General features: G+C 39.3%; 3 protein-coding genes across 5 annotated transcripts; 1 reads left to right on the plus strand and 2 right to left on the minus strand.

Moving 5' to 3' along the window:
• Window positions 1–1,107: 1,107 nt before the first annotated feature.
• On the minus strand, window positions 1,108–9,110 carry ei24 (EI24 autophagy associated transmembrane protein). Its single transcript, XM_084400958.1, has 11 exons — window positions 8,987–9,110; window positions 8,285–8,415; window positions 7,793–7,938; window positions 7,303–7,363; window positions 7,144–7,210; window positions 6,934–7,058; window positions 4,721–4,840; window positions 4,501–4,612; window positions 4,293–4,404; window positions 2,727–2,801; window positions 1,108–2,631 (listed from the first exon to the last, which is right to left on the minus strand). The coding sequence occupies exons 2-11, from the start codon at window positions 8,324–8,326 to the stop codon at window positions 2,469–2,471; spliced, it is 1,023 nt and encodes a 340-aa protein (XP_084257084.1). The 5' UTR covers window positions 8,327–8,415; window positions 8,987–9,110; the 3' UTR covers window positions 1,108–2,468.
• Window positions 9,111–9,182: 72 nt separating this feature from the next.
• Window positions 9,183–17,088, plus strand: LOC311284662 (beta-galactosidase-1-like protein 2). 2 transcript variants are annotated; one of them, XM_084399832.1, is made up of 19 exons: window positions 9,183–9,385; window positions 9,818–10,003; window positions 10,077–10,145; window positions 10,806–10,901; window positions 11,241–11,349; window positions 11,429–11,521; window positions 11,605–11,686; window positions 11,907–11,971; window positions 12,046–12,130; window positions 12,258–12,395; window positions 13,368–13,448; window positions 14,453–14,559; window positions 14,633–14,779; window positions 14,868–14,939; window positions 15,885–15,963; window positions 16,065–16,152; window positions 16,236–16,347; window positions 16,429–16,545; window positions 16,758–17,088. In XM_084399832.1, the coding sequence occupies exons 1-19, from the start codon at window positions 9,294–9,296 to the stop codon at window positions 16,839–16,841; spliced, it is 1,902 nt and encodes a 633-aa protein (XP_084255958.1). In that variant the 5' UTR covers window positions 9,183–9,293; the 3' UTR covers window positions 16,842–17,088. The 2 variants fall into 2 exon arrangements, with proteins under 2 accessions (XP_084255958.1, XP_084255957.1); XM_084399831.1 differs by lacking the exon at window positions 9,183–9,385 and having other exon boundaries at window positions 9,586–10,003.
• On the minus strand, window positions 16,913–19,863 carry LOC311284663 (galactosylgalactosylxylosylprotein 3-beta-glucuronosyltransferase 1-like). Of its 2 annotated transcripts, none has more exons than XM_084399834.1 (4): window positions 19,618–19,855; window positions 18,613–18,952; window positions 18,242–18,538; window positions 16,913–18,133 (listed from the first exon to the last, which is right to left on the minus strand). In XM_084399834.1, exons 1-4 carry the CDS (start codon window positions 19,680–19,682, stop codon window positions 18,047–18,049), a joined length of 789 nt encoding a protein of 262 aa, XP_084255960.1. In that variant the 5' UTR covers window positions 19,683–19,855; the 3' UTR covers window positions 16,913–18,046. The 2 variants fall into 2 exon arrangements, with proteins under 2 accessions (XP_084255960.1, XP_084255959.1); XM_084399833.1 differs by having other exon boundaries at window positions 17,073–18,133; window positions 18,613–19,040; window positions 19,618–19,863.
• Window positions 19,864–19,973: the final 110 nt, after the last annotated feature.

Consider the following 19,973-nt stretch of genomic DNA (forward strand, 5'->3'; position numbering starts at 1 on the left):
AGGGGAAAAAGTATTTTCAAAGCAAAGTGTTTATTTAGGATAGTTGTCTGCTTTGTCTTGCAACAAAAAGTGACTTGAGTCGTCTGATGTATTGTGACTGATACATGAGATTAGAAAAGGAAAACCAAAAAACAATTAAAGTATATTATATAGGCTACACTGAACAAAATTATAAACGCAACACTTTTGTTTTTGCCCCCATTTTTCATGAGCTGAACCCAAAGATTTAAGACTTTTTCTATGTACACAAAAGGCCTATTTCTCTCAAATATTGTTCACAAATCTGTCTAAATCTGTGTTAGTGAGCACTTCTCCTTTGCCGAGATCTAATTAGATGATTAGACAGCATGATTATTGCACAGGTGTGCCTTAGGCTGGCCACTCTAAAATGTGCCGTTTTATCACACAGCACAATGCCACAGATGTCGCAAGTTTTGAGGGAGCGTGCAATTGGCATGCTGACTGCAGGAATGTCCACCAGAGCTGTTGCCCGTGAATTGAATGTTCATTTCTCTACCATAAGCTGTCTCCAAAGGCGTTTTAGAGAATTTGGCAGTACATCCAACCGGCCTCACAACCGCAGACCACGTGTAACCACACTAGCCCAGGACCTCCACATCCAGCATCTTCACCTCCAAGATCGTCTGAGACCAGCCACCCGGACAGCTGCTGCAACAATCGGTTTGCATAACTAAAGACTTTCTGCACAAACTGACAGAAACCGTCTCAGGGAAGCTCATCTGCATGCTCGTTGTCCTCATCGGGGTCTCGACCTGACAGCAGTTCGTCGTCGTAACCGACTTGAGTGGGCAAATGCTCACATTCAATGGCGTCTGGGACTTTGGAGAGGTGTTCTCTTCCCGTATGAATCCCGGTTTTCACTGTACAGGGCAGATGGCAGACATTGTGTATGGTGTCGTGTGGGTGAGCGAACGTTGTGGATCGAGTGGCCCATGGTGGCGGTGGGGTTATGGTATGGGCAGGCGTATGTTATGGACAACGAAACACAGGTGCATTTTATTGATGGCATTTTGAGTCGCTTTTGATAGAAACATCTGCCAAATGCATAAACGTAAAATGTAAAATAACAAATCCACTCTAAACAAGTACTGTATACAGACCAAATTTATTGAAATAAATGTAATACTTTTACAAAATGTCACTCACAAATATCTGTCTGTAGGTGTAACACTATGGACTCCTGACAATAATTACAACCCTTTTTAAAATACACACCACCCTCCCCCCATAGCTACAATGACATCAAAACGGGCGTTTAGCATGTGCTTCAGTTTCAAATGTTCGAAAACAGGTTTCAGGTACTGAACTCCAGGAACATACACCACCAGTAGATATCCACTTGACATGCCAGCATTCATCGGAAACTGGATCCATGATCATTTAAAGAACTGACAGTTTCACATGTGTCACACAGTTTGGCAGTGTCACCAGACAGCAGCAGAGGAATAAAACTTGTGCATACTGTTGAAAATCATCCCCAAACCATTACAGACGACACTGGATCATGTTGACATGGTATTCCCAAAATAAAAACACATTATAAAAGAAGCGAAATAAAAAGCAGCTCCCTTTTGAGTTTTACATTATTACATTAGTAGAATATTTTAACCAAAAAACTAAATTCTGTCATCATTTATTCACTCTCATGTAATTCTAAATGTCGTTCTTCTGTGGAATACAAAAACGTTTACACGGCTCTTTTTCATACAACAAAAGAATATAGTGACTTGAGCAGCATGAACATTCTGCAAAATCTCTATTTATGTGTTCCGCAGATAACAGAATAAATGATGATATAATTTTTATTTTTGGCTGAACTATTCTTTTAAGATGATGTCTAGTCAATAAAGTAATGAGCTTTAAAAAGTCTAGCAGATAACATTTTAGATCAAGAAACATCATTTGCATAAAGATGCCTTTCAATTTGATCGTTTTTCAGTTTAGTTCAGTTTTCAGTGCAGAAAAATGAACCATTGGGGGAAGTTGGGGCCCTTTCATTAACTTAAGCATGTCATAGAGCTTAGTGTTAACTAATAAACACATTATCATTTGTCTGGGCCACACAAGGCAGAAAAAGTCATTACATAAAATTAAAAAGAAGGCCATAAATAGATAAAATGAGTCGAGATAGAAACTACAGGGCCTAAAAGAAGAGGGTGGGCCAGTTCACAGGAAATGTGCATGCTGAGGTCTTTGTGCTGTCTCTACAAATCACCCAAATGGCACATCATGGGTACAAAAATAGTCCAAAAAAACAAAAATCACACAGAGAATCATGACCTTGTGCATCCAGTCTTGAACACCGGCCAATTACAATACTAACCTGTCCGATTCATCCCACAGAAGAACATCGACACACACTTTCAAATTCAGATGACGCAAACCTAATCGTTTTCCTATCCGCCCGACTCTCTCAACCCGAACAGAGTTAGGAATCCTGAAAGAGGTCACTGGGGGGGTAGAGGTCGCTGGCGCGTTGGGGACACGTGAGGTGAGGGCAGTTTCTCTGTGGACGTGGAGGTCGTGATGGAGCTCTGCATGTGAACCGTCTTGTGGAACAGTTTGTTACTGATGAGGACGACCAGGGAAAAGAGGCGGAGCTGGAAGTGGCTGCGACGTTGGAAAAAACAATGATGTAGAACATTACAATCGCTGCTTTTTCGTAAATAATATTCAAAACAAAACAAAAAAATGAAAACACTTACTAGAGTTTGACTGGGGTTTTTGCTTCATTAGCGCTGATGATGAAAAGCGGGAAGAGAATGGAGAACAAACAGCCGCTGGAGGAAAGAGTGCAAGATTCAGCTGAGGCACAGAAATGATACATTATCCATGCTGCTATACTAAACATTTTAGCAGAGGAAAACACTAGGGATGTCTCAGAAATACTAGCCTAGAAATCTAGACGCACCCTAGCGGCAGCAAATTTCATTTTGCAGCCAAGGTGGTCTGGCAACTCTCCATTGGCTTTCGAGCTGGAAAAACCAAACTCTAAACCAAACTATAGAGTCGGTAGGCGGGCTTGTAATGACGACAGAGTTGCGACGGTTCCCTGCTACTTGAAAACAAAGAATGGCTGCTGCTGCTGGTGAACAGCGGTCTTTCGAATCGGCTTTGGCCGCGACACTGGAGGACTTGGAGTTAAGCTTTTCTTTGAGAAAAGAACAAATAACGGCACTTAAGTCATTCTTAAAAAAGGAAGATGTGTTCGTAGTTTTGCCGACCAGATCCGGCAAAAGTTTAATCTATCAACTAGCTCCGCTGGTGGGAAAACGCTCTGATTGGTTGTAGACAACCATTTATCCCGCCCCTCGTATTGAGCCCTGCCAATGGTGTGTTCCCAGACCCAACATCTTGATGTGGGTCTGGCTTGCCAGGCTACAGAAATACAATAATAAAACAAAAAATCCAGACATTTGTCACACAGGGTACATTTACACGATAACTAAAAGCGGTTTTCGCGTACAGACGGCAACATTGTCAAAACGATACCTGTTTATACGGACCTGCAAAAACAACTAAAACGCTGAATTCTGCTGCCTGGCCAGTAGTTGGCGATGTCACTTTGTAAAATGAAATTTATAGTTATTTATAGATTTAATAGTTGATATCTGGCATTAATTGTGACCTGTGTCATGCTACAGACTTAGCAGATAGCAGTATCTATCTGAACAGATGTTCATGAGATCCTGCAGGAATCCTGAAAAACTTGACTCCACAACTGGTGCAATTTTCACAGTACACGACGCAACGAGTAGGCATTTCTTTCTTGACGAGAAATTCTCTGGTTAACACACAATTAAATGGGATGGAATGAACTTTCTGACCCCGATTTGCGCACTGCGAATTTTCCTGTGACGTCAACGTGAAGGGGTCTATAGACTGAACACGTAATACGCATGTGCATGACGTCACCGTCACAAATTCACATTTTTGTATTTTACATGGACACAATAACGGTATTATTTTCAAAAACTTCCCTTTGAAACCCATTTTCAAAAGTTTGTGTTTTCAGGCCCGCAAAACGGTGTTGTCTTGTAAATTAATGGCTAAAAAAACGCATAAAAAGTTAAGTTTTTAGTTTAAGCTGTCGTGTAAACAGCCCCATAGAATGGCAATATAGAGTGGCTGAAATAAATAAAATAAAATAAAAAATAAAATAAAATAAATATAATAGAAAAATTTAAGAGAACCCAACCAGCAGAGTTAGTATTAATCACAATCAGAACAAAAGATGGGTCAGAATGAGTTGAAATAAACTCTGATTGTACCTTATGATGTATGAAGAGGGCAGCGCAGTCAGTAGTGCCATGGGCAAACCAAAACCAAAATAATACGGCCAGTTTCTCTCAATGTTTGACAGCCTTTGGTGCATTTCAATCCCTTCAGAAGAGATTAAAAAAAAAAACTTTTCAATCAGGAAAAGTTTAGACAAAAAGCTGATCTGATGTAAAATTGATTAGATGAGCAAGAGCTTACCGTGATTAAACCAGCGATATTCAAAACAGTAAAGCGAGTAGAGCAGAGACATGTGCAGGAGACTGACCAGCTGACCAATGGCATCAATGGGGAAGAGACTCACAATCCACCCCTGAAAAAATAAAAATAAAACAAGCGCAGGAGGCGTGTTTAAAAAAGGCAGAGAGAGAAAAATGAACAAGTTGAGTGAATCAAATCACAGATTTCAGCGATCTTCTACCTGTATGAGGAAGAGGGCCTGGAGCAGAAGATTGAAGAGCATGTCTGCAATGATCTTGCTGACGCTGGGAAAAGGCTGAGCTTTACGTCCAGACACTTCAAACGCCAGATCAGCAATGTCCTGCCCAACAAAACATAACAAAACTCACAACTCTACATTTTAAATATCATAAAACAGATATACAGTGAGGAAAATAAGTATTTGAACACCCTGCTATTTTGCAAGTTCTCCCACTTGGAAATCATGGAGGGGTCTGAAATTGTCATCGTAGGTGCATGTCCACTGTGAGAGACATAATCTAAAAAAATAAATCCAGAAATCACAATATATGATTTTTTAACTATTTATTTGTATGATACAGCTGCAAATAAGTATTTGAACACCTGTCTATCAGCTAGAATTCTGCCCCTCAAAGACCTGTTAGTCTGCCTTTAAAATGTCCACCTCCACTCCATTTATTATCCTAAATTAGATGCACCTGTTTGAGGTCGTTAGCTGCATAAAGACACCTGTCCACCCCATACAATCAGTAAGAATCCAACTACTAACATGGCCAAGACCAAAGAGCTGTCCAAAGACACTAGAGACAAAATTGTACACCTCCACAAGGCTGGAAAGGGCTACGGGGAAATTGCCAAGCAGCTTGGTGAAAAAAGGTCCACTGTTGGAGCAATCATTAGAAAATGGAAGAAGCTAAACATGACTGTCAATCTCCCTCGGACTGGGGCTCCATGCAAGATCTCACCTCGTGGGGTCTCAATGATCCTAAGAAAGGTGAGAAATCAGCCCAGAACTACACGGGCGGAGCTGGTCAATGACCTGAAAAGAGCTGGGACCACCGTTTCCAAGGTTACTGTTGGTAATACACTAAGACGTCATGGTTTGAAATCATGCATGGCACGGAAGGTTCCCCTGCTTAAACCAGCACATGTCAAGGCCCGTCTTAAGTTTGCCAATGACCATTTGGATGATCCAGAGGAGTCATGGGAGAAAGTCATGTGGTCAGATGAGACCAAAATAGAACTTTTTGCTCATAATTCCACTAAACGTGTTTGGAGGAAGAAGAATGATGAGTACCATCCCAAGAACACCATCCCTACTGTGAAGCATGGGGGTGGTAGCATCATGCTTTGGGGGGGTTTTTCTGCACATGGGACAGGGCGACTGCACTGTATTAAGGAGAGGATGACCGGGGCCATGTATTGCGAGATTTTGGGGAACAACCTCCTTCCCTCAGTTAGAGCATTGAAGATGGGTCGAGGCTGGGTCTTCCAACACGACAATGACCCGAAGCGCACAGCCAGGATAACCAAGGAGTGGCTCTGTAAGAAGCATATCAAGGTTCTGGCGTGGCCTAGCCAGTCTCCAGACCTAAACCCAATAGAGAATCTTTGGAGGGAGCTCAAACTCCGTGTTTCTCAGCGACAGCCCAGAAACCTGACTGATCTGGAGAAGATCTGTGTGGAGGAGTGGGCCAAAATCCCTCCTGCAGTGTGTGCAAACCTGGTGAAAAACTACAGGAAACGTTTGACCTCTGTAATTGCAAACAAAGGCTACTATACCAAATATTAACATTGATTTTCTCAGGGGTTCAAATACTTATTTGCAGCTGTATCATACAAATAAATAGTTAAAAAATCATACATTGTGATTTCTGGATTTTATTTTTTAGATTATGTCTCTCACAGTGGACATGCACCTACGATGACAATTTCAGACCCCTCCATGATTTCTAAGTGGGAGAACTTGCAAAATAGCAGGGTGTTCAAATACTTATTTTCCTCACTGTATATATATGCTCATTGATTCTGTCAAATTCAATAATTACTATTATATCTATCCATCTGTCTATCTGAATTTATATTAATATTACAAAATATTTCTATTTCAAATAAATGTTTACAGAATTCTGTAAAGAAAAAGTATCACTTGACTTTTTACACTAAAATAATTTAAGAGACTTCTTTCAAAAACATTACAAAACCTTTTTTACGGTACCTGTGTGTGTGTGTGTGTGTGTGTGTGTGTGTGTATATAGACCAGGGGTGTCCTCTGTCCTGCAGAGTTTAGCTCCAACTTGCCTCAACCCACTTATCTGGTAATGTCTAGTATGCCGACTAGATTGTTGTTTTGCTCTAATAAACTGCTTGATTAAAAGAATTCTGATGTCTACACCATACAGGATCAAAACCACGTGTGAAAAATAGTCTCACCTGGAACCAAATGGCGTTGACTATCTTGCTAAGCACAAAGAGAGGCAGAACCCAGAGAGCACTGAATACAGATGTCAGAATGAACTCCAGCCAGGACCACACATTACCATGCAGAGAAGGGTCACCTGAAAACAGATCAGTAGGAGAAGCATAAAAACAAAGAAATATCTGGACTATTTGGCATGAAACTTCTATAAAGGAGGCGCGTACCTATGATTCTAGCAGTGATGGTCTGCAGCAGCGGGATAAACACTCGATAAAACAGGAACAGACTTAGCTGTGAGATAAAAGAAATTCCATTTTTATAAATATAATAGTGAAACACACAGATCAAACCATAGCTGACCAACAAAAGACAGAGAAACGTACCCAAAATACGCCTCCATTCCAGGCACAGCACTGGAAAATTCGACTTGCTAGTTTCGGTTCACTGTTAAAGGAAAAAGTGAAGAAACATTTTATCAGGACCTCTAGGCATAAAGCTCAAAGTATACTTCAGCCGTCCACGTTCTGAAACGGTTCTGTCGCATGACATCATTTTCATCATCGGGAGGGTCCGTGTACAACAGCGAATGCGCAAGTTGTACAGTTGCAATATGTACAGTTGTGATGTACTGTGCGGTAGTTGGAAAGGAGTGCGTAAAAAGCGAAACAACAGTAAACAAAGCAGCATACTTTTCTTATTCTTTTTTCTTCCCTCTGACATCTGTATAAAAAGCAACTGTACTGTACATGTGTCATCCGCGGTTAAATATACTATGAAAGCTGTGCGGACATGACTGTGACTGTGACTGTGAAAATGAAGTATACCCGGGCCTTTAGCATAGACTGACTAAAAGGGGTGAAATGGCACATTTACCTGTCCTGTTTTCGTTCCTCGCTCTGAGCCCGTCTCATCGCCAGGGCCCCGCACGTCCTGCGCCGCCTCTGCTCCTCCCTCTTCTGCTGAATACGAGCATCGAGCTTGGAAATGGTTCCAATGCCCAGGATGGAGTCCTTGATCCCCTGAAATGAAACAAAAAGATTGCCACTTAGATTGACGCAAACTTGTGTGAATGATGTTAAAAATCGATCGAATTATGTTATTTTATTATAAATATAATGAATACAGTAATATTGTGAGATATTATTACAGATATTATTTATGTAAATATACATAAATTGTTTATTTGATTATATTTGGGATGTAATGTTGTGAATTTTGTTCTGTGTTGTTGTACAGAACACTGCTGATCTTAATGTAAAGAAAAACGTTCTGTTTTGAAACAAATGCAAACTTATGATGTGGAAATCATTCAAGTCATGAGACATTAAACCATAATGTTTATCAGAAATAAAATTAGGTGCTGACCGTCGCAACATTGCGGAGAAACGCTCTGACACTGTCCGTCATCTCCACACCGGCTGCAGAGTCATCAACTGCAGGAGGGGCAGCCAGGGGCCAGGCAAGATCTCATGACAGGACGAGGACACGTCTGCAAACTGTACAGAGAAAAAGAACTCTTTATCGCTGTGGCATCATTTTCATGCTTTCATTTTAGTGTAAATCCATTTGATCTACAAATCTGATCCAGCAGCTTTGAGAACAAACTGAAAAACAAAGTAAAAGAAAGCAATTAAATAAAGTTTCTTTAATTTTAATAGATGGAATTTAGAGGTCCACGTCTGAAATGACATGACATGTACGTTGAAAACATCCCCTAATAGAACTCTACGTGATCACGGTCAAGGGTCACACATATCTACTAACAAACATGTTTTTGTAAGATATTTTGATTAGAACTAATGCTGGGTGCAAAGAAAACTCTCCATATCTCTAAAAGACGTCTTGATATTTCAGGTCAAATTAGATTGATATAATTTTGATAATCAGAGAACACTGTCACGAAGCAGTTTTATGGACCAGATTTCTAGTAAACAACAAAACCAGCAGCATTAGCCAGTAGATCATTAGCTGAGCAGCTAACTACAACAAAAAACAACATTATCTGACTATTAACGAACACATATTACCATAGAAAACATATATGCATATCAATTCAGCACATCGTACCTCATGTGCCTATTTAGGCTAAAATCTTCTCTTCACCTGAAGCCTTGAAGTTTCACTCTCTGTTCTCAAGCTCTCAACAAAACAGCATCAGGCCAGTGCTGCTGCGCATGCGCGGGGGCGATCTGACACATGATGGGATTTGTAGTTTTTAGACCGCTCTGGTTGACTGGAACTACAGCGTAGATACCCAAGCGACGCTTTCTGTTTGCTTTCAAGAAACTTGCGGCATAAATGTCACTCCCTTTTAACGGAACTTGGCGGACACTTATTTATTGTATCATTATCATAGCTCTTAAATCAGAAAAGCATGGCTGTTTTCAGTATAAGAAACAATCACAGGAGGCGATTTGTTATTCTGTTATTGAGTCTCGCGTGCTTTATTATATACCGACACTTCAGGTAAGACAACATTTTATTCAAAACTTATCTTCGAAGGTAAAAAAGTCTTTAATGTTTAAATTTATATATATATATATATATATATATATAATTCACTAGGTATATTCATCGCAGCATAAGCTGGGTAGTAATTATTTTCATAAATGGGAAAAATGTAGAAGTTTATGGGAACATTTAGTTTTTAATCTTTTCTTTGTAACTGTGCTTCTTTACGAATTCCAACGTTTGTTTGTTTGTTTATGTGTGTATGTATGTGTGTATGTACTGTATGTTAAATACTTTAATTATTAAAATGTCAATAATTAATTTCTAAATAAGTAGCTTCTTTATGAATTCCAACTTTCAATATTTTGTTTGTCTGTTAAATGATTTAATTAATAAAATAATAACAAAATGTTTTATTTTCTCCATGTGTTTCTCTTGTGTATCCAGAGGTCCGACAGGGAAGATAAGGATAAATCGATCAATGGGTCTGCGAGTAAACTCTTCCCAGTTCTCTCTGGGAGGAGAGCCGTTCCGTATTCTGGGTGGCTCTTTACACTACTTCCGCCTGCCCAGAGCCTACTGGGAGGACCGGATGGTGAAAATGAAAGCCTGTGGTCTCAACACTCTCACTGTGTAGGTTTGAAATTGGCAACCACAGTCTATGAACTGAGGAGAGTGCAATAATCAGACTGTGTTTATCTTGCAGTGATGTGCCATGGTCTCTCCATCAGCCAGAGAATGGAGAATTTCGCTTCCAGGGAGGCCTTGATATAGAGTAAGAATTCCTCCCTCTCTCTTGAATTCCCACATGTGAGAAAATCAGCACTATATGAGATCTGTATATTTTGATCCTGGAAGGATCTCGCCTCTATTTAATGCCTCGTTAGACAAACATCTCAGAGAGCTCCTGTTGCCGGTCCTCTGACAATACCGTCGGTGTGCTGTTGTTAGGAGGGAATTTGTTCTCGTTCTTGTTTCATCCTGGTTCGTATCATTATCTGCACACCACTGGGAATACGTCATTAAAGTAGATCCAAGCTCTTCCATAGCAACAAAACTAAAGGATGAGAACAAAAACATTGCAAAATTTAGAGATCTTTTAAAATAAAGGCTGTAAAAGTCAAGTGATTACAGAAAATGTTTTGTTCAATGCTTTAAATATTTAATGACACTAAATCATTTCTAAATCATTTACTGTGCTTCTTTATGATTTTCCCACTTTCGAGTATTACTAAGTATTTTATTATTATTGTTTTTATATATATTTGTGTTAAATGCTTTCATTATTAAAATGACAATAATACATTTCTAAACAAATAAATGTGCTTATTTATTGTTGCTATTTATTTTAGTATTATTTATTTTTTAGCTATAATTCTCAGTTTGATCATTTTTAGGTAGCCTATCTAATTTATTTTTTGCCCATCCAAATCAGAGCTTTCCTTCACTTGGCTGCAGAGGTGGGACTCTGGGTAATTTTACGGCCGGGACCATACATAGGCTCTGACCTTGACCTCGGAGGCTTGCCCAGGTAATTTCTGCTGTTAAATAGAACAAAAATGGCTCTCCTGTAGCATAGCTTTTAAGTCGACTTCTGCAAATTCCAGAGAAAATGTGATTAAAGTTGTGAGGCAGCAAACAAAGGAAGTGTTTGATCAAATTGACGTTATGTGCCACACTTTTTGGTAATGTGTGTCATGAGGGGGAATGAAAGAACTACCCTTAAGTTTGGCATTAACGAAACAAAACCTAAAGTATGTTGTTCCTGCCACAGATGTTTGACATAGAGCTACAGATACTGGGTCTTCACACTAAAAGATAAATTTGTTACCATTTTTTACCACCCCAAACAAACCACTTCCCTCTACAGCTGGCTTTTGCGTGATAGAGAGATGCTGCTGAGAACCACTTACCCAGGATTCATAGCGGCTGTAAACGAGTACTTCGACAAGCTCATTCCGAAAGTGGTGCCTTTCCAGGTAGGATTCTTTTTAAAACACAAAAAGTACTCAAAAACATACTCTGAGTAATCTTTGCTGTTGGTTTATATGTTGTCAGTTCAAGAAAGGTGGGCCTATCATTGCCATCCAAGTGGAAAACAAATATGGATCATATGCAAAAGATGGAAACTACATGTCGTTTATCAAAGAGGTACCAGCGAACATTGTACACTTTTCCTTGATGGTTATTAAAGTTTACAGACTGGCAGATTTTTTAAATATAATTTCTATCAGGCTCTCCAAGAAAGGGGCATCAGGGAAGTTCTCCTAACATCAGACGACCATGAGGGTCTAAAATATGGTGGAATCAAAGGAGGTACACAGCAGCTGAACTGAAAATGTATTTTTGCAGTTTGTGGTCAGTAAGATTTTTTTAGAATCAGATAAGGTCAGATAAGTCTCTTATGCACACCGAGGCTGGAAAAAAGCTGAATTTTGAAAGCAGAAATCATTCTAATATGCTTATTTGCTGCGGAAGAAACATTTCTTATTATTATCAATGCTGAAAGAATCACACATTCTTTCTTCCATCACAGCTTTAAGAACTCTAAATCTACAGAAAATGAATCATGATGACATCAAATATTTGGAAGCAGTCCAGGTAGATATTTCAGTGTCTTTTTTGTACATGTAAGTATTAGATGAAATATTTTAAATGACTTTAAATGCATGAAGCCCAACAGTCCTGTGCTGGTGATGGAGCTCTGGACGGGAAGGTGTGATGGATGGGGCGGTTTACACCATAGTTTTCCTGCAGAGGGTAAGATGTTATCATATGGCTCTATCTATATATTAAAATAAGGGGTCTTTTGTATACCCAAATTTTCATTTAAAATGGGGAATATGAAGGGCCAAAGCACTGATGTGAAATTTCTTTCTAATGTCAGACCTGATTGCCGTGGTGAGAGAGATACTGAGACGAGGAATGTCCATCAACCTGTACATGTTCTACGGAGGGACAAACTTCGGCTTTATGAATGGAGCGCTGGCCAACCCTTCTTACAAAGCTCTGGTCACAAGCTATGGTTTGTGTTCCTGTCATCTTAATGGTGACGGCATATGAAACTAGGATAGGAGAAAGTATTTAACATTAAAATTATATCAACTTTAAAGGGATAGTTCACCCCAAAAATGAAAATTCTGTCATCCTTTGCTTACTCTCATCTTGTTTGAAACCTGTATGATTTTTGAAGAATGCTGGAGACTGTTGAATTCCATTGCAAACTTTTGACAAACATAACACTGATTCATTTCTCAAAATAGCTTCTTTTTAAGTTTCACAGAAGAAAGAATGTCATACAGGTTTGGATCAACATGAGGGTGAGTAAATTATGACCATTTTTGGGTGAACTGATGATGTACTTCACAATATGGCCAGTGTGTGGAGCTATCAGACCTAGACTACTTCGTCAAGTAGACAGACCCTCTATTCATATGTACACTTCAGGCAGATCCATAAACCACTATGCAACTCAATTGTGATGTTACAACAGCAACTTGCAGTGCTAACACTTAATTTCTACACAAGTGATCAAGGGGTTAGGGTATTCCATTTAAACCCATTGCAAGGGTACAGTGGTCACTCATGCTTATGTAAGCAATGACGTACTGTACATCCGAGTGAACAAGATGGAAGGAAGTTAGCGAGGGAAGGGCATAAAAAAAAGTGGACTTAAATGCAGCCAGTGCTTGTATTTGGACCAAATTTGAACCACTTTTATATTAAAGCCAAAACATTTTGATCACCCCATGGTGGCTGGCTGCAGTGTACGTCATAAAGCCCGCCCTTTTCATTTTATCAAATGGGACACGAGCCAAACTAAAAAATCCAATTACACTTCAAATAATTTATTTCCAAAGATGGTTTCTGGTATTTTATAGTTCTTATCACAGTGACGTATGTTCAAATGTCCAATAAGTTTGGTTTTAGTTCATTATTGGATGCTTTAAAAATCTAGCATTGTGTATAACTACATGTCTTCCTATCTTTCTTTTAGATTATGATGCTCCTCTGTCAGAAGCAGGAGATTACACACCTAAATACCATCTTCTCAAAGATCTTCTCAGCACTTTTAACAGTTTGTGATCCCTTCCTCTACTGACATATTTATGAATGAAACAGAATATTCAAAGCAAAATAATTAAAGTGCCCCTATTATGCAATTTTAAAGCTTCCTAATTCTGTTTTGAGATCTCGTACAATAGGTTTACAGCATCCAAGTTCATGAAACATGTATTTCAGTATTTCAGTGTCTGAAGCCGTTCGATCAAGGATTCTGGTCTCTCTAAACCCCTCCTCTCCAAGAGCCTGCTTTGCTCTGATTGGTCAGATGGCCCAGTCTGCTGTGATTGGTCTACCGCTTACAGCTCGTGTTGGAAACCAAACACCCATTACCAAATCTGAATTTCAGCTTCCTCAGCACTTTTATACACAGTGATATGAACAGTAACAATGCTGTCAGTTTTACCGTGTCAATTTGAGTCCTCGTCCTTTTGAAGTGCATGCAAAGTAGATTTGCTTTCCGCAGGACAGAAAACAACGTCTTCTCTACATGTCGACAACACGAACCAAACTCTTCCAGGCTTCTGCTACAACTACAGTGTTTGAGGGACGGTGAAAGTAGAAGTTGTTCGCTGATAGCCAATAAAGAGATCTGGCATTATGCAAATTTGTTACAAACCTTCGTAGGATTGTGCAGGAAGTAAGACTGGAATTACAAATGATTAATTTCAGGCAGTTCAGAATCAGTTCTTTATCATAACTTCATTTGTCGTGCACTTTGAAACTTTGCAGACCTTTTACATTCACAAATAGCTATATTACACACTACATAAAAGGTAATATCTGAAAAAGCATAATAGGGGCATTATGAGAGAAAGCCTTGATTTTATCCATTAGGATTTGATTGGATCATGGAAAGTGTACTAAGATATTACTGGTTAAAATGGTTTTCCCCCTGCCCATCTGGCCTTTTTCGAAAAAGTTATTTCAGAGGAGAAAGTTGTATTTTATTTTAGTAATACTATGCTCACATGTTCTGAGCCGTGTGCTCTTGTGCTCAGTTTCTGTGGTTCTCTTCAGATGAAATCCTCCCTGAGATGCCCGGTGTCCGCTGGAAAGAAGAATATGAGGTGGCTATTTTGTTTCAGCACCTCTCACTGTGGGACGCTCTGCCATACACACACAAGGTAAGAAGTCTAATTTACAGTTGAGAAATACTAACTCTGAGAAATGAATCTCAATTTTTTTTTTTCGCTCAAGCCTTTCAAATCTCAGTTTCCTGTTAATATGGAGAATCTGCCTGTGAACAACGGTAATGGCCAGGCGTATGGATACACCCTCTATGAGACCACCATCACCAAAGGAGGCTCTTTAAAATCAGACCGTAACATCCAAGACAGAGCCATGGTTAGTGCTGATAAAACAGTCAAGCGGTGCTGTTGTGCATGAATATGCATCTGCTTTAATTGTATTTTAATCAGGATTTTTTCACTAGGTTTTTGTGAACCAAAGTTTCATTGGCATATTTCACCACAGGAATTTTGAATTAGCTGTTCCTGATGGAAAGGTATGATCTTATTTCATTTTTTAATCTTTATATCTTATTTTTTTCTGGCAATATTGAGTCTCTTTTTTTAAATATTGTCTTATAATTGTATTAATAATATATATTTATTCCATTTTCTATCTTATCTTAATTTTATCATAATTAGTAATATATATATATATATATATATATGACTGCAGCATCTAGCGTCTGTCGCTAGAGCGCCTATTGAGATCAGAGGAGTGAGGTTTACTTGCACAGCAACTACTAGCTGGCCTCCGTTACATATACATATATACACTCACCGGCCACTTTAATTGGTACACCTTTTCTGCTGCTCATTAACACAAACATCTAATCAGCCAATCTCATGGCAGCAACTCAATGCATTTATTCCCGGTACACATTGAATGATTTTGGGCTGTCCCAAACGACAGATGACCAATCGTGGTGATTTCTGTAGTCATGGCTCCTAAACGGTGGTCCTGCGTTGCAGTGTGAGAGGTTAAAAAACGGTCATTGTGACGGAACGTTAGCCTTGCCAGAACGTTAGCCAAAGTTATGAGAGCGTTCCTTCTTAGCTGGGTACTTTAATTCAACAAGGACACATTAAATTGCTCAAAAGTTACAGTAAAGGCATAAATGTTTCTTCTATTTTTATTTTTTTATTCATCAAAGAAAAAAAAAAGTTTCCACAAAAACATCAGTACAACTGTTTTCAACATTTATTATAATAATAAATGTTTCTTGAGCACCAAATCATCATAATTAGAATGATTTCTGAAGGATCATGTGACACTGAAGACTGGAGATGCTGATAATTCAGCTTTGCCATCACTGAAATAAATAAAAATTTAAATATATTCCAATAGAAAAGTTGTTTTAAATTGCAATCGTATTTCACAATATTACTGTCTTACAGTACTTTTAATGAAATAAATGTCTTGACTAATTGGTTTTCTGTAGGAGAAACGCACTCTGAGTCTACTGGTGGAGAACTGCGGCCGTGTGCATTACGGTAAAGACATGGATGACCAGCGCAAAGGTACAATACCATGTCTTTAAGTTTTTGCCCATCAGTGCTTTCTGTTTTAACGTCACAGCCTCTCAAACATAATAACCATCAGAATCAAAATCTGTTTTCAGGTATCGTTGGGGACATTTTATTAAATCATACGCCACTTAGAGACTTCACAATATATAGCCTGGATATGACTCCTGGCTTTATTGACAGGTGAGTAAGATCTCACATGATGTGACAGGCCATAAAAGATTCGAAAAAAAAAACTTCAAGAATCATCCATGCTTTTCTTTCAGCTTGTACAGGGCACCTTGGAAGTCCGTCACTAACAAACCAAGCTTCCCAGGCTTTTTCCAGGGCAGGTTATTCGTGAATGGGTATCCCAGTGACACTTTCATGAAGCTGCCAGTGAGTGTAATGAATCTGGACAAGATTTGAACACTTAAATATGGTCAGAAATAATGCATTGATTATTATGTCCCCATGCAGGGTTGGAGTAAGGGTGTAGTCTTCGTTAATGGGCAAAACGTTGGACGGTACTGGGATGCTGGACCACAGCAAGCTCTGTTTCTACCAGGACCCTTCCTCAACAGTGGAATGAACCAAGTCAGTTTATATAAATGATGATTTATTTGGCTCCTAAGAACTGGTTGTTTTTTTGCTTTAGTCTGAAGAATTACTGCAAATATCAGTCTTGAATCCATGTAAAGTTATTTAGAATCTTGAATAGAATGTTCAGAGTGCTGGAATTAGGTTCACTGACAAGAAATAAACACAAAGTCTCAAAGATCTGTTGTTCTTTTATTGTTTTTTAACAGGTGATTGTGTTTGAAGAAGCAGAAGCGGATTTTAAAATCCATTTTGAAGACTCTCCTGATCTGGGAATGACAGTTGACATTTAATCAAGACACAGACATCAAAGACATGAACACTATCAAAGTGCCTGAACAACAAAACAAAAAAAAATTGAACAAAAAGTTGTCTCACTGTTGGATTGTTAAACAATTATTAGAAACATTTTATTGCATTCCATGAACATTCAAAAGTTTTCATGAAAAAGTGCAGTCTTGCTGGGAACTATCATTTTCATCAAATGCTAAATTGTGTATACTTTTGTGTTCAAATGCAAAATTTTTAGTTGGACTGCCAGTTGAGTGTGTTTTTGATCTTCATTTGTTAGCAAGAAATAAGCTAGATCGCACTTTTTCAAATTGTCTCTTTGGCCGTTTACCAACTGACATTAGTTGTATTAGTGCAGTTTGATTTGATTTCTTTTTTATATGAAAACTTGAATATTGCACTGGCCGTTAAGGCAACAGGAAGTCAAGTTACTGATTTATCTTTCAACAATTTCCACACACCCCCAATTGTTTACATTAGTGCATTTATTCCAGCATTATCATGTTTTCCCATTTTGCAATTCAAACTCAAGTTATAGCTAGGGTCAGAATAGGACAGAGATTTGGGAGTGTGACTCTTTTTTGAGACATCCAACAATCACCGTTCACAACCCTGTATCATCATAGCAATGCTTAAACAAAAACTTAGAACATGTTTGCATCATTGCAAATACTTTTTTCCATCCAGACTGTATCTGAACTCCCAAATCAAATCAGCATAGTAAAGCTCTGTTAGAATGGAAGTTTTCCAGAGCGTTTTTCTGTAAGTTGTTACAGACACACTTGCACGCCTGTCATCTTGGAACAGTCAGTGTATCGTCATTCACAGTAAGAATCAATGATACTACAATTGCACAGCTTTTGGTTGTTAAACCGCTGAGATTTAAATTCTTGAAGAAATAGGATAACCTTTCACTGGGGTTTTGTCCACTCCAATATGCCGGATGGCTTACATATAGCGGCTCATAAAAACAGCCACTATTGAGGTATCTATAATCCAACATCTATGGTTCCAACATAACTCTTGACTCTTTACATTTCCTTTAAATTTATTTAGTGAGAGTGTCTTATTCAAATACTGGAGCTTCTGGAGCAAATACTTTGACAAGGGGACAGTTTAAATTCAGTGCACGGAATAATACTTTCTTGCTGTCGGTCCAGTTGACAGGATACTTCAGTATTAAAAAAAACAGCATGACAGCAGTTCATCATACTTCCACGCTGGCATTTGTGAATCCCTTTTTCCCTTCATTCACAAGCAAGGGACTTTCTGTCCGGGTGTGCCAAACCAGTACCTGAAACCAGAACCAATTTTTCCTTTTACAAACCTTGTAATTTCCAAAAACAAAAAAGGAACTGAAATGATTTGGAAAGGGAAGATTCAGGTTTAGGACTCGACTCACCCTTGTGCAGTTGGAGGCTTTGGGTTCCAGGTCACTGAGACTGATCAGATCCTGTAGCAAACTACTCTCCTGGTATCCACCTTTTACCCCTTTTAACTTAAAGTAGGCTTGAGGTTTGCCAAAGATGAGCTGAAGGTTCACTGCAAACCCAGCCATGTCGATGGCGAAAGGTCGATGAGGGTCAAACACCGTCCTCCAGCCGAACACTTTGCCTTGAGAGTTGATTTTGGGGGACTCGTACCGGAGACCTCCGACGAAAGCGACCGGCCATACAGATGCTTTACGAGTCCAACGCATCTGCGGCACAAAGAGGATGGAAAAAGGAATATGAAAGGACACAAACTATGAACAGCAGATCATAAGTACTGTACCTCCTCAAACAGCTCCAAGCTGTAAGTGTTGTCATCATCTGCAAAATACACGACTCCTTTATGACCTGAGCTGGGGTTGATGTTCTCCCTCAGCCAGCGGAGAGCCAGGTTCCTCTGCATGGTGCCACTAGGAATACGTTCGTTTCTGGGCTCCTTCAGTGCTGTTAGATTCTGAGGCGTCTCTATGTTCAAGTGGGTGTAATTCAGTCCAGTGTTTTCCAGTAGTCTGGACACCAGCGACGTCCTCTCCGCCGCGTCCTCCACCACTAGCCAGTGAAGGTTGGGGACGTGTAAGAGAGTGTTGGTGAGGCGGGTCAACTCTGCCTTCTGGACAGGCCTCCTGTAGGTTGGAGTTATTACGTGAAGAGTTGGCAATGCATCAGACCAGGGTGGAGAGCGGTGAACTTTACTGACCCCAGTTCTGTTATCTGTCCATCAAAAAGAGTTTGGAGTAGGGACGCACAATATACCGGTACCACATTATCAGCTGATGTATCTTTTTTCATTTATTATCATTTTTGGTGGATCTTGGATATTGATTGTGCATTTTTTAAATTTGTGGTGCATCCAGTGTCATGGTACACAGAGAGCTTTAAGTTATTGCACAATAGTGATGTGGCATTTTATAACAAGCTTGTCAACAACAAAAAAGGTGATCACCCTTTCATTCATTCACTCAATAAATGCACTAACCCATGTCAACGTCAAGAAGTGAACAAAATTAATTGAGTATTAGGCTACTTGCAAATTCCAGGTAAAGGTAAGCCTACTGACAAATTTAATATAAAATACGTTTCATAACGGTATCGCACAAATGCGACCACGTCGCTACTATCATAACGCCAACGAAATCCACAAAACCTGTTATTAGACACCAGCATATGACAGGATGAGCCACAACATCTAACGGCATCTGCTGTGGCACCAAAACGTAAAATTACACACCACTAAATTCCTAAATTAACTAGTAGCATTTAAAACGTAGTAATAAAACCTAGTATTTACCCCTCGGAACTGGAGGCAACGGGTTGCCACCACGCTGGACCCAAAGCGTGAGAAGCAAAGTCCATGTTAACACAACAAAAACGAACTCCAGTAGGACGTCCTTCGTCCTCCTCGGCATATTTTACTTTGTCATAAAAGTGTCTCCTTGCTTGGGGCTTGGTATTAATCGAATTTTGGCTTCCACCGATTATGAAAACAGGATCACTGAGATAAAACGATTATTGTTCCGCATTCCGTTGAAAAAAAATCTGTTGAATTAGAATTTAATTGGGTTAATTAACTCACACAAAGGTATAATAACCTACCCATATGGGATTAATCAGACGAAAACAATAGGCACAATTGCAGCTGCACAA

The sequence above is a fragment of the Rutilus rutilus genome (assembly GCF_951802725.1).
Source record: "Rutilus rutilus genome assembly, chromosome: 25".
Lineage (NCBI taxonomy): Eukaryota > Metazoa > Chordata > Actinopteri > Cypriniformes > Leuciscidae > Rutilus > Rutilus rutilus.

What these genes read in the sequence shown, in the direction of transcription:
- ei24 (XM_084400958.1), bottom strand. Translation starts at nt 8,326, where the DNA reads ATGACGGACAGTGTCAGAGCGTTTCTCCGCAATGTTGCGACG. An exon ending in CATCACTGCTAGAATCATAG is followed by an intron (nt 7,059 to 7,143) that starts GTACGCGCCTCC and finishes ATCTGTTTTCAG; the next exon opens with GTGACCCTTCTCTGCATGGT. An exon ending in TCAACGCCATTTGGTTCCAG is followed by an intron (nt 4,841 to 6,933) that starts GTGAGACTATTT and finishes TTTGTTGGGCAG; the next exon opens with GACATTGCTGATCTGGCGTT.
- LOC311284662 (XM_084399831.1), top strand. Translation starts at nt 9,714, where the DNA reads ATGAATTCCAACTTTCAATATTTTGTTTGTCTGTTAAATGATTTAATT. An exon ending in ACATGTCGTTTATCAAAGAG is followed by an intron (nt 11,522 to 11,604) that starts GTACCAGCGAAC and finishes AATTTCTATCAG; the next exon opens with GCTCTCCAAGAAAGGGGCAT. An exon ending in TCTTCTCAGCACTTTTAACA is followed by an intron (nt 13,449 to 14,452) that starts GTTTGTGATCCC and finishes GGTTCTCTTCAG; the next exon opens with ATGAAATCCTCCCTGAGATG.
- LOC311284663 (XM_084399833.1), bottom strand. Translation starts at nt 19,735, where the DNA reads ATGCCGAGGAGGACGAAGGACGTCCTACTGGAGTTCGTTTTTGTTGTG. An exon ending in GCTTGGAGCTGTTTGAGGAG is followed by an intron (nt 18,539 to 18,612) that starts GTACAGTACTTA and finishes TTTGTGCCGCAG; the next exon opens with ATGCGTTGGACTCGTAAAGC. An exon ending in AAGCCTCCAACTGCACAAGG is followed by an intron (nt 18,134 to 18,241) that starts GTGAGTCGAGTC and finishes TTCTGGTTTCAG; the next exon opens with GTACTGGTTTGGCACACCCG.